The sequence below is a fragment of the Alosa pseudoharengus genome, unplaced genomic scaffold (genome assembly GCF_046254945.1).
Source record: "Alosa pseudoharengus isolate Yale_2024_CS ecotype anadromous, Long Island Sound unplaced genomic scaffold, YU_APseudo_1.1 YU_APseudo_1.1_scf_13, whole genome shotgun sequence".
Taxonomy (NCBI): domain Eukaryota; kingdom Metazoa; phylum Chordata; class Actinopteri; order Clupeiformes; family Clupeidae; genus Alosa; species Alosa pseudoharengus.
This window is the reverse complement of record NW_027468598.1, coordinates 10998536-11015922: the sequence shown is the minus strand read 5'-3', so window position 1 is coordinate 11015922 and position 17387 is coordinate 10998536. Positions and strand designations below refer to the sequence as shown.

At 43.7% G+C, this 17387-nt stretch overlaps 1 protein-coding gene across 3 annotated transcripts; it reads left to right on the top strand.

Annotated features, from left to right (window-relative positions):
• The first annotated feature begins 1831 nt into the window (after positions 1–1831).
• On the top strand, positions 1832–5899 carry LOC143121637 (dehydrogenase/reductase SDR family member 13-like). 3 transcript variants are annotated; one of them, XM_076282111.1, is made up of 7 exons: positions 1832–1950; positions 2857–2985; positions 3191–3289; positions 3509–3627; positions 3742–3865; positions 4605–4931; positions 5192–5899. In XM_076282111.1, the coding sequence occupies exons 3-7, from the start codon at positions 3259–3261 to the stop codon at positions 5449–5451; spliced, it is 861 nt and encodes a 286-aa protein (XP_076138226.1). In that variant the 5' UTR covers positions 1832–1950; positions 2857–2985; positions 3191–3258; the 3' UTR covers positions 5452–5899. The 3 variants fall into 3 exon arrangements, with proteins under 3 accessions (XP_076138226.1, XP_076138227.1, XP_076138225.1); XM_076282112.1 differs by lacking the exon at positions 2857–2985; XM_076282110.1 differs by lacking the exons at positions 1832–1950; positions 2857–2985 and having other exon boundaries at positions 3040–3289.
• Positions 5900–17387: the final 11488 nt, after the last annotated feature.

Sequence of the window (17387 nt, the reverse complement as noted above, 5' to 3'; positions counted from 1 at the left end):
AAATTTGCATTCAGTTGGTCTACCACGCCTACTCCTGCTGTTTTACAGAAATAGCCATGATTCCCCATACCAAAAAGGACAACTTCACTTAATTGTTAGTCTATGTCAAAAGCCGTTGTTCCCTTTGTGTGAATGACGCTATTTTCCGCGTCTTTTTTTATTCCAACCGTGGGCACTTTGGAGCAGAAACGAGAACGCGCACACATCCTGAATTACTTACACCTGGCTTGACATAGTCGCTCCTACTCATCCTAGATTGGCATTAGTGAAACGATTTGAGCTAGGATGACCAGACAACGCTATGTCAAACCTCGCTTTATTACTTATCTTGGATGTCTTAATTCTGCCTTTGTGAAATACCCCTCTGGTGAATTAAATGTGTAATCAGTCGCATATGTAGCTCTTCTGACGTATAGGCCTACTTGTTACATTTGACGTTCCCATCATTTAATGAGATGACCGTGACCTCTAGATTTTTTTTTAGCAGTGGGGGCAGGCCAGTCATAATAGCCTAATAATAACACGGCGGTCCGGGGGTGTCTCCCCCGGGGTTTTTTTTCTAATCACACTATTTTAACATGTTTTGAGAGGGACAGGCCCATCTTTTTTCTGACGCACGTCACGTTACACCATGCATTAGCCTATACCAAATGTCACTGCTTGAATAAATGAAAAACATAGCCTACTGAACATAGTTCACGTTGACAATGAAAACATTTAGCCTACTTGGTTTCTGACAGAAATTACGTTTTGTGCCACCATATTGTAGAAACACAACCACGGCCTTTATTTGGTGAACGGAGGTGCAAATCATCTCCTTTGGTTATTATATAGTCTACGATTCACTTTAACCACAAAACGTTTTGCCGTCGCCACATTTACAAACGCAATTTAGGCTATACCTTCGTTAGGCTATCGGTGATAGTTTTTGCTTCGAATCGCAATTGAGTGCGCATTTAATGTGTCATGCCACATGATTTCCAAAAGGCCTTTAGACAGACTCATTTCTGACTTAACTAGACTATTATTGCATTATGTTGTAAGACGTGAAGAAATGAAGGACAACGGCAATAGGCTACGCACAAATTCATCATTCACTAAATGGACAGAGAGACTCCAAGTTTTTCTTTCGCTATCGTTTCGAAAAAAATAGCCAGGCTATATAGAAATACTTTGAAATTCCCTTTGAGTCGGATCTGCTCCTTTCCACCAAGTGTTTTTTTTTTTTTTTTTTTTGCATATTGTTGACAGAAACTATTGTGTGGTGCAACCTGTTAAATATTAGTAGTTCATAAACTCCAACGTAGTGCCAATTTAGGTTGAAACTAAACTAAGATGGAACTTACGTTCAACTTACGTACAAATGTAATGGATTGTAATGTAGGCTAGTCTAACTTGTGCAATGGACTAAGGTGCAGTGGCTACGAGCGAGAGATGCAAGAGTGGAGAACAGCACATGCGCTTGCTAGAGCTTACTTTTTTTTTTTAAGGGCCAGTACAAATGACCCCGCGGGCCGCCAATTGAAGAGCCCTCTAACTCAGGGGTCTCAAACACCCGGCCCGCGGGCCAAATCCGGCCCGCGTCCTGCCCAATTCCGGCCCGCGACGTATGACAAAATAATTATGTAATCCGGCCCTTGAGGCTATTAATTGCGACAAACAACGATACTGATTAAAATAGACGATAGATCCAGGTACGGTGACAAATCTCATTTGCAGGCCTACTCTGCTCCACTATGTGCAAGACATCCAGAGCTTGATTCAAACCCAAAATCGCTGCGCAAAGTTTTCAGGAAATACTACACGCGAGAAACACAAAGACGTGCATAGGCTATGTAATGACGCGGAAGCGATGCAGGCCATATGGTGTTGCAGAAATTGAAGCAGAAATTAAGCAGAAATAGGCCTACACCAAATGTTGAAAAACGTTCACGTGTGATGAAGTCTTAGGTAAGATATGTTATTCACCTATTCTAATTCTGAAGGAGAATATCCTTTTGGAGATTATGATCGATCGTCTATGACAGTGATAGTCACGGTGCGTCTGTGAATGGAGGTGCGTGTATACAACGGTGTCCACTAAGCATACCATGCTTGTTTCGACCCTCTGCCCAACATAGCTTGGAGGTTGCAGTGGTAATCGTGATGAGTGTCCGTAATGGATGTGGTACAGACAGCAGGGCTAGTAGAAATAGGGCTCTAAAGAACTACAAAGTCACCCGCAATATGATGCGAACTTCTGGGTACTGCAGATTACCCGCGATAGGAACTGTTTGACCAGAATACTTTATTGTAGGCCTATATTGTAGTAATCTATTACTAAACCACAACATCTTAGGTGTTGGTATACATCTTAGGTGTTTTCCTGTTAATTTGTTATGTGGGTAATATGAAAAAAGGAAAGTAAACCTGTCCAGTATTTACTGAAAGGTGCATAATTTGAGGTGCTTGCCATCCAGTGACAAATTAGATGGGTAAATTTACCCCCTTCATAAACTTTTGTTTTACTCAAAGATTTTTACATTTACAGTAGGACTTTATCTGTGACCACTTTCAAGCCATGGCCTTTTGAAATTTTGATATAAAAATCCAATGGTGTTGCTTTCTTAACCCTGATGCCTAGTTTGCCAGGTTTAAAAAAGAGAGGAAATATTTTTATTTGGTGTGAAACACACACACACATACCTGTTTTTATGTTTTTCATTTATTTTATAATTTGTATTAATATTTATTTTATCATTATTTTATTTATAAGCTAAGGTTGCTAGCACAGGTGTCTAAAACTAGATAAAAACACTTGCACTTTCTGTTTGCAGTTTTGTGTGGTATTTGAAAAAAAGAACATTGCATTTTCAGAAATAGCCGGCCCTCCAATCAGATGACGTTGGCAGTATTGGCCCCCAGCTCATTTGAGTTTGAGACCCCTGCTCTAACTAAACCAACTTTCCCGGTATGATGCCACCCAACGTGAATTACCTCAAGAAAGTGAGTGTAGTTACAATTTGTATCATAGCGACATCTTGTGGACATCAACACAGAATCCCGGAAGTGTTTGAGGTCGGCGGGGCATGCACTTTTCAAAACATAGGAGCTCTGCCTAGATCTGAGGCGTCTTAATCGCCTACTCCAATATTTCGCAAGTGTGACTACAACTTTGACATTATGTCCGTCTTCTTAACTGTTTTATCAGGTGGGATCGTGTTGTATTTGTTGCTGTACTACACATTGTTTAAGGGTTCCCGCTGCAGAAGCAGTGCTATGTTGAAAGGGAAAACTGTTATTGTGACAGGTAAGATTGCTAATTGGTCGCTAATACATACCGCTACCGTTAGTTAGAAGCTACCTGAAGTTTCGATGCTTGACCACCTTTTTTAATATGACGTTTCTGATAATGTTAACATTTAACACCCCCCCCCCCCCCCCCCATTGGCGTTAATAGCATGTATATATGAACAAGCATGAGTAAAATGCTGAAGTGTGAAAACAACTTAAAACACTTGTTATTCAGGCAGCAATACAGGTATTGGGAAAAGCACAGCGATGGACCTAGCCAAGAGAGGTGCACGTGTCATTCTAGCCTGTCGCAACAAACAGAAAGCAGAAGCTGCTGTTTATGACATTAGGAGGGTAATACGTTTTTATCCTTTTTGGTTTTATTGTTATACATAAATACAGTCAAGGTGCTGCATAAGCACCTAGGTTGGTACAACGGCAAACTAACTCGCATCTTCTCGAATCCAGGAGAGTGGAAACAGTGAAGTGCTGTACATGCAGCTGGACTTAGCGAGTCTGAAGTCGGTGCGTTCCTTCGCCGAGACATTTTTGAAGACAGAGCCTCGACTCGACTTGCTCATCAACAACGCAGGTGTGAGGTTAGGGTAATCATGTTGTCGTTGGTGTTTGACTGTGTCTTGAATGATTACCTGTTGCACTGAAGGGTAGTAACGTGCCATAAAACGTATTATAGTCAAAGAGGAGGCCGAAAGCAAGGCCCGCAAGACCTTAACCTTTACTGTCCTTTGCTGACCTTATGAAGCTGAGACATTATTGCCACTGGATAACTTCAAATCGTAAGGTCAGAATTCCAGGGATTCACTATTCAGATATTACCTGTTGCAAGGTGTGACAAAATAAACAGGCCTACCAAGGCCCCCCAAAAACCCAGCTGACTGCTCCAAAATTTGGCTTGGACCTCACACTGTTCACCTAGGAGGATCATAACAACTGGTGTTTTTACAGAAAAGCCCATATCTAGGCCATCATCATTTGACAGATGTCAGGTGTTTGACACATGAATCATGACACTGAACAAATTGTGGACTGTGTGGATGTGTGTAGGATTCTGTGGGATTTCAGTTGTCTTGAATGCACCATTACATTACATGCCTTTCATTATTACAGTGGTAGACACATGATATTACAACCACACAGCTGGCCAGTGGTGATGCTAACTTTAGTGGATGTTTAGTCTGGGCGACACAGAGCAAGCCTGTTTGGACACTGTCATTTGGATGGGGGTAGTGTAAGACTATTTTGTGTCCAGGGTGGCGTGATTCCAGAATCCACCCCTGATGCTAACTTCCCCTCAACCCTTCTGCACACAGGGCTCATGGGGACAGGTCAAACGGAGGACGGATTTGGGTTGGTCTTCGGGGTCAACCATCTAGGTCACTTCCTGTTGACCTGCCTGCTCCTGGAGCGGCTGAAGCAGAGCGGACAGAGTCGCGTGGTGAACGTGTCGGCGCTGCTCCACCGCCTGGGCACCATCGACTTCGCCACCCTGAGTGCCCATAAGGACCTGGTGACAGGGCAGTCCAGCTGGCACGGCTTCATGGCCTACTGCCACAGCAAGCTGTGCAACGTCCTCTTCACCCGTGAACTGGCCAACCGCTTGGAGGGCACCAATGTCACCTGCTACAGCCTTCACCCAGGTGAGTCAGTGTCATTGCCATTGAGCTAATTTCCAGTGACTTACTCAACAGACCACTTCACTCAGGGGGTGATGCACATTGAACTGATGTCTGTTGTTTTTGCTTTATTTCTTCTTAATAAATCAAACCCACTATATTGTGATAAATAATAGCATGTTTTGCCAGTATAATATTTTGACCTTTTTTTTCAAGCAGTTCAGTCCTTAAAACATTCTTGGATCAGTGCAGTTTCATTCTTCAGTTGTCTCTCTGCCATCCAGGGGTAATCAGCACAGAGTTCTCCCGCAACCTGAGCCTGTGGCAGCGGCTGCTCTTTGTGCCTTTCTCCCGGCTCTTCTTCCTGGACCCAGAGGCCGGTGCCCAGACCACCCTTCACTGCGCCCTCCAGGAAGGTATTGAGCCGTTCAGCGGACGCTACTTCTCCGCATGTGCCTTACAGGGAGTTAGTGCGAAGGCAAGGGATGACGGTCTGGCTAAGAAGCTGTGGGAAGTCAGTGAGAGGCTATGCGGTCTGTCCTGAGCTAGAGGTTGGGGAATGTTGCTCCTGAGCTAGAGGTTAGGGAATGTTGCTCCTGGAATATGTTCTGCACTTTTCTCTGGATTTCCAGTGTCACTTGCATGTAAGACATCAAAACTTTGTTTTTGTCTTTATACTTGCAACAAGCCTTATCAAACTGACATTGTTTGGAAAGTAACAACTGATCTATGCGCAGATAACGAGAGACAGATAGAGAATTTTGCTGTGCTTTTCTATGACATATTTTTTTAAAATATGTAATCTTGATTTTCCCTTGACTGATGCTCCATACTCTAATGCGTAAATATTAAAAACGCCAAATGGTGACACTTCACCTCAAATCAGGATACACTGTCAGTACTAGGGACATTCTGTACTTATCAACCTCTGCTCTCTTTTCTCTATGCAATTTTGTTTTTGTAAGCCATTAATAAATTACCATTTGATCATGTCACTGATTTGCTTTCAAACAGCGAAGCTTGCTTGCTTGCAAAGCCAGCATGCTTTTCAGATGTACCGGTAGTGCCCGGGTGTTCTTACGTGTCAAAAAAAAATCAATTAAGCATTTGTGTGCATTCTGCTGTGGAGATGCCGTTCGAATGACTAACGGCTGATGCATACTCGTGATGACTCAGCAGAACTCTGCAGGCAGCCAGCACTCTCAAAGTGCACTGATCTTGAAAGGCCAGTTGTGTTCAAAATTGATGTTATCATCAACACAATCGTTGCAGAAGGCTGTTCCATCTGTAAATCTGCGCTCCTCTCGTTCTGCTGCAGTTCTTTAGCAGCATATATGAATTGATAGAGCGGCAGCATCAGATAAGAGCAGTGTAATGTAGCTACTTTAGTGCCTTCCTCTGCCTTTGTACTCTTTTTTAAAAATTATTATTGTATGCTTGGAAAGCAGATTAAAAAGCACAGCTTGTAAATTCTGAAGTGAAGTAAATCCTGAAATGGATATGCTTTCAACACTAGAGGGCAGTAGCGTGCCACACAACATACTCTTCGGTCTTCTGCTCCAGCTTTTTTTCAAAGAGGAGACAGAAAACAAGGACCACAAGACCTTAACCTTTATTGACCTTATGAAGCTGTGCCTTCTACAAAAAAGAAACCTTGTTAGCACTGGATAACTTTAAACCGTAAGGTCAGCATTCCAGGGAGTCGCTATTAAGATATTACAAAGTGTAATTGCAAAGCATATCCTTCTTTTCCATCATGTTTTGCCTTTTGTCTTTTGTTCTACTCCTGTCAATCGTAACAGCTACTGTGAGCAATGTGCTGGAGCACAAGTCATTGGTAACATTATGCTTTACATTGCTCTGCATGTATTACTCATCTGTAGTAGACCGTCACCTTGCTGTAATATTTTTTATTTAACTACTCATCAGCTAGTCCCATCTCTCATCACAAGTGTAAATCTTTCAAACATTACCACTGTTAGTTTGAAAGTGCAAGACAATGTGTACATTTTGTGTCACATAAATACATTGATTCACTTTATACACATGCTCATAAATAATTCACATGCATTTCCAAGAAATTCACACTTTTCTTTTTGCAATGCACAATTTGATTGATTTTTAGAGAATAATAGTTCATTATAATTTCAGCTGCTTGATGTAGATTGCTATATATTTCTCTACTGTAGTCATCCTGCTTCTACTAGAGCCTGTACTCGAAGTTGACCACTTTGTGAGTGAAGCGTATATGCAAGTGTTCTTAACATCCCCACATCTGACCTGTTCCCATCTCACTGAGACCTGTTACGCTGGCTGACTGGCAAGGTGTCCCTGTACAGATGGGAATCCAATGGCATGTCAGGGGTGTAATTTATCTTGAATTAATGTCTTCAGCAAGTGCCTCTTGATCATGTGATCTTTGGCTCCACTGGGTAGTAGTATAGAGACACTGAGACGGACTGTTTGCCATGAGTCTTAAGTAAGAGGGTCTGGGTTCAACAACCTCCATTCAACACTATCGTATTGTCCTCGCCAATCTGCGATCTCCAGCTACCTCCACCTGCTCCATCTGGCTCTGTCGGAAGAATCAACACATTGATGGGCGATTCGAGGTGTTTACTCTCGACACACTCCCCCGCACTCCTGCATAGTACTTAACCACTGGATTAGCGCATCAATTAGCAATCACTGCATGCAATGCTCCTGATTGATCCAGTATGTTAATTCTTGGATTGTATTGGGCTGCTAGATGTGGTGTGTGTTCTCCGTAATGGTACCTTGTGTTTGGGGGTGGGGTGGGGGGGGGTGCAGGGGAGGGGGTACGGGAGGGTTGCCTGCGGGCTGATAAGCGGTGGCGGCGGAGATGCCTCTGTTGCTCTGGATGTTGTGTCACGGCAACACGGAACGCTGCGGTTCCCTCGGAGGGGGAGAGAATCGGAAGAGGAAGTTCCAAGAGAGTGACTTCTTGACATGCATGGTTGTAAATACGCCCCACGTACGTGCAGTTGCCTTCAGGGGGATATGCCACAGTCGTGTCGAATTCCACACTACGGTGCAATATCATATACACAAGGCCTCCACACTAATGTAGTGTAGTTTTAATGTTCCTTTATCCCATAGGATGATTAATCACCGCAGCAATCACTCCTGCAGTCATCTTGAGGAGGTCCCGTCTGGATGTAAGGTGTGTGTTTTTGTTTGTGAATGTGTGTGGCTGTTTGGGGGTGTGAGGAGCAGGTGGTTTGGAAGTTCCACTTCCAGGTCTGAGTCAGTTGGGAGAAATGCACTGTGGAGCCAGATTGGCGTCGCACATAAGGTGCGAAGATGGGGGGGGGGGGGGCGTGGATGGTGAGGATGGATGGAGGGGGGCAAAGGATCGGTGTTTTTATCCAAAAGCTCTCTCTCTCTCTCTCTCTCTTTCTCACTCTAGGCCTCAACACCTCCCTCCTTTCCTCACCATGTTCACCCTTTCCTTTCTTTTTATGAGCTCCCTCGGAAGGCAGTAAATAGAATCATCCTTTGGGGTCATGTTATTTCCACAGGTGCAATTAACGTCCCCATCTGCTAATCTCTGATTAACGATGTTTACAAATATGGTACAACTTGTAGGAGAGTGGCAGAAAAGCCGCTTACGTCTCTCTCCCTTTCCCTTTCTTTTCCTATTTTCACCAACACCCCCTCCACACATTCTCACTGTTCTCGCTTTTACAGAGCGCCCAGCAGCAGACACATTAACTCCACTGAGAATTCTCTATTGTTCCATTATTAATTGAGGTCCATTTGAGCTTGGTTTACAATTGAAGTGGAGGAGAAAGGTTGCTTAAAATGGACTTAAAGTGAACTGATAATGTGGACAAACAGTGAATTCATAGAAAAGGGTCTTGTTTTTTTCCCTTCTGTATTCCTCTCTGCCAACTCCCTTCCAGACAGTTAGGGATAAGGATGATGGTCACAGGTTAAAGAGGCAACAGAAGAGATGAACTGAACACAGCATTGCTAAAGATGTACAAAATGGTATGATTTTTCAAAATCAATATTTCTATCTGACAATATAGGAAACCTGGGACTTGTGCTTTATAGTTGGCCCTATGTATGCATTGTGAGAACATGTCTTTATGAGAAATCTGCATTCCCTCTCTATTTTAATAATTTTAATAGACCAGGTTTTTACGAGATCTCAGGCTGCTAAAATCAGTTATAAAACTGCCAGTTATTATCTTATTTTAATTACCAATGTGCCTTTCTTGACAACATCTTGAGACAGGAGAGCAACAAAAACAGACCAAATTGTTTCAGATTGGCTTTGGAAACACGCATTCAATTAGACGTTGCAGGTAAATGAACCAGTTTCCCTGGTTTTTTTTTGTAATTTGCCGTAATCTAATGAGGAAGCATGCCTTGCTGTGCACAGCTTCTAAGGCATGCTGTTGGGGAGGTTTTTGCTGTTAAGGCTATCAATTAAGCAGAAACTGCAACATTCTGCAATTGTTTCACTAATTGCCAATTAGCTACCCAAGAAAAGTGTGGTCTTTTGTTTTATAGCTGTGATTTACAAGGCAACTAAGGGTATTTACTCAATCAAAAAGCATCAAGGTTATTACCATGGTGATGTCCCTTTGTTTTTAAATAGGTTTTCTGGCTGTGCGGATTTAATAGAGGAAAGTTATGGAAGGCTGTCCTACTGTGGAGCCCCCGACTCAGGGCTATGAGGAAATGTTTGTGGAAGTGTTTTGGCATTCATAGCATCGCATGACAATTACTGACAATGTGGTACTGCAGCAAAACATAGTAGAAGTGGAAATGGATTAGAATGTTTGGTAACACTTTATTTTAATGTGTCGCTGTTACAGTGTACCTACCTAATTAGGTACAGTGGTACAACCTGTGTAACAACATGTACTATCAGGTACTATCATTGTACTTGCATTATGTATTTGTGGGTACCTACATATAGTTGTTACATTGTAATACTGAGTGCTTTTACAAAACTTTGCCAATTTGCCTAAATTTTCCTCAGTGGCAAAGAGCTGACCTGAGACCTGCTGGATGGGGTAAATCTGGTCATGATAGATTTGATATACAAACCATTCTTAGCTCCAGTCAAGGCCTCATTGTCTTCAGTGTACATGTAACAGCTGCTACAACCTTGTTACTCTTTGATACAGTGGAATAAACCTATGAAGTGTACCAGTTAATTCCTTACATGTACATATGACGTGTATGTTATGTCTTCAATGTCTTGGAACACGTCTACTAATTCACTACATAGTGCATATATCAACTGTGTTGGTACACACTTATTGCTCTTTGATACAGTGTCATAAACCCATTAAAATGAAGTGTACCAGTTAAATACTTACAATTACATATTACATGTATGTTGTGTCATTGGTGTCTTGGAACATGTCTGCCATTACCCTACATACTGTAGTACATGTATCAACTGTGTTGGTACACATTTATTACTCTTTTGATACAGTGGAATAAACCCATTAAAATAAAGTGTACCAGTTAAGTACTTACATGTACATATTATATACATCCTGTCAATGATGTCATGCATCCTGTAATTGATGTGTTGAAACGTGTCTGCTGTTACACCACACAGTACATGTGAATTAGTAGACCTGTTCCAAGACATCGAAGGCACAACATACATGTCATATGTACATGTAAGTAATTAACTGGTACACTTAAATAGGTTTATTCCACTGTATCAAAGGTTGTAGCAGCACAGCTGTTACATGTACACTGAAGACAATGAGGCCTTGACTGGAGCTAAGAATGGTTTGTATATCAAATCTATCATGACCAGATTTACCCCATCCAGCAGGTCTCAGGTCAGCTCTTTGCCGCTGATGAAAATGTAGGCAAATTGGCAAAGTTTTGTAAAAGCACTCAGTATTACAATGTAACAACTATATGTAGGTACCCACAAATACATAATGCAAGTACAATGATAGTACCTGATAGTACATGTTGTTACACAGGTTGTACCACTGTACCTAATTAGGTAGGTACACTGTAACAGCGACACATTAAAATAAGTACTTACATGTACATATTATATACATCCTGTCAATGATGTCATGCATCCTGTAATTGATGTGTTGAAACGTGTCTGCTGTTACACCACACAGTACATGTGAATTAGTAGACCTGTTCCAAGACATCGAAGACACAACATACATGTCATATATGTAAGTAATTAACTGGTACACTTAATAGGTTTATTCCACTGTATCAAAGAGTAACAAGGTTGTAGCAGCACAGCTGTTACATGTACACTGAAGACAATGAGGCCTTGACTGGAGCTAAGAATGGTTTGTATATCAAATCTATCAGATTTACCCCATCCAGCAGGTCTCAGGTCAGCTCTTTGCCTCTGATGAAAATTTAGGCAAATTGGCAAAGTTTTGTAAAAGCACTCAGTATTACAATGTAACAACTATATGTAGGTAGTACCCACAAATACATAATGCAAGTACAATGATAGTAGGCCTACCTGATAGTACATGTTGTTACACAGGTTGTACCACTGTACCTAATTAGGTAGGTACACTGTAACAGCGACACATTAAAATAGTGTTACCCAAGTTTCTTATACATTTGGTTGTTTCTGAGCCACATTCTCAAGATAAAAGTGGGTAATTATTTTGTGTGTGAAAGTGTGAGGAAAAAGTTCTGTACTAGCTCAACAACTAACTGGACCACTAGCTGCATAACCATCCCTAAAACATGTTTTCAATACTGAATGGCTGTCCTTCCAAGTGACCATCAATCCAAAGGGATGATGAATGAGTTTAACACAAGATGTGTTATGTGACAAGAACAAATCTATATGAATGTGAAAGAGGTGCACACTTGGTACGTTCAAGGCATTTGCATGAAATCTCAAGAACGTTTCTGGGTTAGTACAAAAGAGCTGTGCTATCCTGGCGTTGTGTTCTTCCACCTTTGCTCCTTTGTGTGTTTGTAGAGAGCGAGTAATAAACAGCTGAATAGAAATGGACTTTTTGGGAAATGCCCCCCTTCCCCCGCCGCCTCAGCCACATTCTCCGAACAGATATGCTTTCTTCAAAGTGTCTACTAAAGAGCAGATTGCCTTGTTTGTCATTTACAATGAAAGAATTTCAATTACTCACAGCAACTTTCAGTACAGACGGTAGATATGACCATTGATGTGAGGAGAGGAGGAGGTGAACAAGAGGCAGCTCAAGGCTCTGGTTTTGTCTGAATTCTTTGGGAAATTGGTGGAGAAATATCAAGGATGCATGATATTGATCGGACACTAATTGCACCCCTTTGGTTGTTGAGCTGAAGGAAAACTACCTTCCTGGCAGACCAGTTCCAGATGAAATCACCCATGCAATTAGTGCCATGCTATTCACCAGCAATAGACCAGGATCCTTTTGGTGACACGCTTTTTTTTCTCCACAGGTTTTAGAACGAACAGCAGTCAAACAAACTTGTGATTTTTCCCCCCCCTTTACCAGTGTGAAGGTTTTTGAAGACAAGTCTGTATTGTCCTGTGGTACCAACTAGACTCTAGAGTGAGGGATTCATTGCTTTGAAAATGCATCTTTGCACACAGCCATCTCCAAGGACAAGGCCTGTTAATTAATGGGAACGGTTAACTAACTCTTCTTGGCTCTGACAATAGGAGGCGTATGCCAAAGCAACAAATGCAAACAGATGTGCTACGTAGTTGACTAGGGGGTGGGGGGGGGGGGGAGGAGGAGAGGACTCCACATCATCGATTCCTTTTCAGTGCTCCACTCCTGGAAAACAGACAACAAATAATGTCTTCATATGTGCATGTCTTATCATGCCCCTTCCCCATCCTCTTTTGAATCTCGACCTTAATCAGTTCTGATAGCAGCAGATGCCACCGTCCAGTGTTGCTACCCAGCGCGTAGCGTAGGTTTCCTGCGTACACTGCTTGGTCAGAGAGCACGTGGGGCATGTACGAGGCTCTCCCGCGTCTGCCCAGCAACGCCTGATGGGCTTGGCTCATCAGGTAAAGCCTCCTTGACCACATGCGGCAGAGGGCCTTTTAATGCGGGTCCCAGCTGAGAGGCGCAGGTCGGCACCGGCACCGCTCTGCATCTGGAGCGGAGCCCCTCCTGGTCCTCCTCTAATTGGATCCGCCAGTGACCCGGGCTCTTCAGATCCCCGCCGGTTCTGGAGGAGAGGGGGGGGACGACTGAAAGAGGCTGGCGGGCTGGCTCAGCAGCTGATGCACTCTCCTCTTCCATGCTGCCGCTCTCGTCCTGTGGCAGGCGGGGGTACTCCCCTTCCCTCTCGACAGACAGAGCTTGTTTGGGCTCATCGCTGCTGCTTGTACCAAATTAGGTCGTGGAGGAGGGGGCAGTACTGTATTTCAGAGTTCTGAATGCAGGGCCCAGGTGTGCCTCTCGTTTAACCAGTCAATTATTTGGTACAAAATGGGATATCATTGTGTATTGTCTTTTACAATTTTTACGTTTTACGTTTAGTTCAAACTTAGCAATGGAGTTCGTAAGTATACTCAACAAGTAATTATACTCAACACCCCCCCCCCCAACACACACACACACATTCCCATCCATCCATACGCGCACCCGTACACACATCCATACGCACATCCATACTCACTGATTCCCACCACCATAGTGGCCAACTGCTGGACAGTAAGCAGGACAGGACACGAGTCATCAATATTGGTTGCTGGCGATATTGATCAGCTGTATTGATCAGGATGGGCAGCGGGGTCCACGGGGGAAGGGAGGCCTGCTGATCCTCATCCAAGCGATTGTTTAGGGTCACTGACAAATTCAATTGCCTATCAGGGACCGATCATGGGAACAAACGGCTGATGTCGATACGGGGGGCCGTGCCCTGTGGTAGCTGTCACTCAGCATTACTCCTGGTCAGGGAAGTGTGAGCACGGGCGCGGTCAGTGGGCCAGCGCAGGGCAGAGACCTCACCCAGGCCCCCTCGGCCCCCTTGATGGAAACCGAGCATCTGTTCTGTGGAGCGTTCCGACTTCTCTCGCCCTTCTCACAACTTCTCCGTTGGCCTTTTCCTTTTGTTTGCCCCCCCCCCCCACACCCCACCCCACTCCCCGACTATTGCTTCTCGGAGCGCAAGTTAGTTGATATGTTTAGCTTAGCCTTTTGCTGACGGAGGCAGTGTTTGCCGACTTCACTGCGTGCTCCTGCTCACAGAGTGGAAAGCGTGCGGAACAGAGAGGGGGAGAAAAAGGGGAAGAAAAAAAAAGCGCCTTGCATATTGATGTCTTTGGTGGGATATGTTAATGTGGAGAGCTGGACTGCGGCAGGCTGTTCAGCAGAGGATGGGGATGGGGGGGTGGTGGTGGTGGTGGGGGGGGGGGTGATGATGGGTTTCCCACTGGCTTTATCCCTCACGGGTTCCGCTCCAGTGCCACATGCCGCATGGCCAACAATGCGGGCGTCAGGGTCCGGCCGGCTTCGCCCCGCAGGAGGCCTGGAGAGGCGGAAAAGGAGGAGACGGCAGAGCACGAGGCACCTTCTGCTGGGGGAGCTCCGCTTTTATCCAGCAACACTTCTGTAATGGGCTTTCTAGTGAGATGTGGTGGCTCTTTGGACCATGTGTGTATGTGTGTGTATTAGTGTGTGTGTGTGTGTGTGAGAGAGACTGGCGGTTTGCTGTCCGGCAGCACGTTTCCTCCTGACTGGGCTGTTAAGCAGAGGTTAAACACAGACACATGACCAGCTGGACAGACTGCCCTGCTTCCCCTGGCTGCTCGGGGTGACAGACAGGCAGGATGCAGAGGTCTCCGAATGAAAAGTGTGGCTTCAGGCACTTCATTAACTAATTATGGAAAACAGACTCCCCCCTCTAAACATACACACTCACAACCTAACAATCCCCCCACTCCATACACCCCCCCCATAGTCACACACCCCTGTTTTGTGCTTTTGATAAGACTCTTACACTTGTCAACAAACGTGTATTTAATTAGTGTTGATTGTTGTTAGCGTGTTCAATAGTTATTAATTAGGAATGGGAGGGGCCCTTGACTTGATTGCATGCCTGGAGCTGTGACATGTTGTGCTGTTTCACACTCTGGCGTGACACAGATATGAACCGTGAGGGGAAAAATGGGGGGAGGGCAAAAAGAGCGACACGTAACGAGAGGAAAACAGTCATTTTCAAGGACTAGGACAGGTTTTTATTTTTGTATTATTTTTTTTTTAACAGTGACAGTAAACAAATGGAAACACACCCTTGTCCTAAGAAATATGCACGCAAATTAAAATGGCTACATTGATTTGAACTTTTTCCCCCCTGTGCTCTTGACAGGACACCACTGAGAGAGATTAAGATTGCTATTCGAGAACCCAAAATATTACGCGCCTCCCGTTTTCACAACTGCCTCAAACACCCCCCCCCCCCCCCCACCCTCCCATCTCCTTCACTGTTTCCTGTTGAGAAATTACATGCGAAAAGCTGCCAAAAATCACACACTCTTTATCCCCCCTGTTTGTGACCGCCACTTGTCCACCCAGTCTATCAGCGCTGGAGCGGAGCTGACCTCCGACTGTGTCCTTTCTGAACAGGTCAGGGAGTAGAGCGCTGACCGCACCGTGGCTCAAGTCAAGCCCAGCACACACAGACCCTGTGGATGAGCCTGTGTGTTTGGGGACTAATGACAAGTGTTGATGGAACAGTCACGGTGTTGTGAGCACCAGCTCGAAGGCAGACTGGGGGGTCGCCGGGCTCCTGTACGAGACCTTCATACGCTCAGATGAAACACAGCTGCCTCCCCAATTGGGGCCCCATGCTGTCACACACACACACACACACACACACACACACACACACACAGATATATACACACATACTGTACACACATACATACATTCATACATATATACACACACACACACTCCCTGGCTGGTCTGAAAGTGTTGGGTCTAGAATTATTTCTATATGTATGTATATTTGGAGATGCACAGATGGGGACGGGGCTAAAAATATCATTTTCTGTCTGTGTACACCCGGAATTGTCTTGGGGTTCATTCTAAACTTCTGCTGTGGGGTGCATTTCCCGCTGTTCAGCTGAGCATATACCCTCATTCGAAGGCGGGCGAGCAGCTCTGCCTATTAAAATGTAAATTCCCTTTCTGTGCAGCAGGACCAGACTGTGGAACTCAGCGGGTGAAGAGGTGTGTGTGTGTGTGTGTGTGCATGTGAGTGTGTGTGTGTGCGCATGTGTGTGTGCGTGAGCGCACATGTGGTCCCATTTTCCAGCAAGGCCTGTTCCTTGTCCAGTGAGATCTGACTGTGGAAATCTAGATGTGTATGTCTAAGGTTGATTAGCCTAGTGCATGATTTCTTTTTAGGCATATATTTAAAGTCTGCCTGACAATCAGAAAGAACAAAAGAGGACATTTTTACACGCACAGAAGTACAATAAATATGAAGATGATCTTTGAAGATCCTGCTTCTTTCAATGGCTGCATGTTAACATGTTAGACAAATTTGTATTTCATTTCATTGGGAACATGTTTTTTTTTTCTCTCCCAATCTGGGAAAACAACAATTCTACTTTAAGGCTTAACAAAGAAAAATAAAAAATAAAACATTCGGGAAAAAACAATTTACCTCCAGGGTAGGAAAATAGATGATTTGGGTAGGCTGTCACAAAGGGGGGAAAACACACAGATTTTGAAAACAGTTTATGCGAGTAGCAAAATCTAGCTTTCCCTAATTAGACTGCGTTTGGCCTACATGTTGAGCAGCAAAGAACACACCTACAGTGATTCCATCACTGCAAATGACCTACCGAAATGCTCCAATTACGGACAATTTACACTGCGCACGCCATTTATAATTTGTATCAGTCACTAACTTGCCTCTACACGTTTTGCGTGTGTTTTTGAAAGAGAGGAAACCAAACTGATGATGGTAGTAAACTTTTCTTGTGACAGGTTTTTTAATTTAATATTTTTATTTTATTTTTGGACATGGGAATGTTGGAACTTGGAGAGTAAAGTAAGTATGTTTAATCTATCTAAAATAATTGATTTCATCGCACAAATTCTAAACCCACTGAAATCTCTGGTATTCCTATCAAGGTCTAGATTTGGTGGTCGCAGTAACCCATCACCCTGCTTTTTTGGCTAAACACCAAACTAAGCTCATATAATGTAACATTAATACAAATTTGATGAAAAGGCTATCACTTTCTCATCAAATTTGAAAAGCTATCACTCCGATGAAAAAAAAAACAAATCTTATTTAACTCCCAATTTTCTCCCATTCAGGATGGGTTTTTGTGTTTATGTGTCTGCACAACCTGTATTTCTTCACATTTTGTCTTTTGCAGGAGTTCAATCACACTATGGAGTCCCTTTTTACTGAGGGTTTATAGGTTCATTTCAATGATCTGCTACATACCAGATACTCTGTCATGGTGAGTCTCAATGACGATTGACTGGGGTCAATCTC

Coding starts and splice junctions, on each gene's coding strand:
- LOC143121637 (XM_076282110.1), top strand. CDS start 3,163: ATGTCCGTCTTCTTAACTGTTTTATCAGGTGGGATCGTGTTGTATTTG. Junction 3,290..3,508: donor GAAAACTGTTATTGTGACAG/GTAAGATTGCTA, acceptor CTTGTTATTCAG/GCAGCAATACAGGTATTGGG. Junction 3,866..4,604: donor CTTGCTCATCAACAACGCAG/GTGTGAGGTTAG, acceptor TTCTGCACACAG/GGCTCATGGGGACAGGTCAA.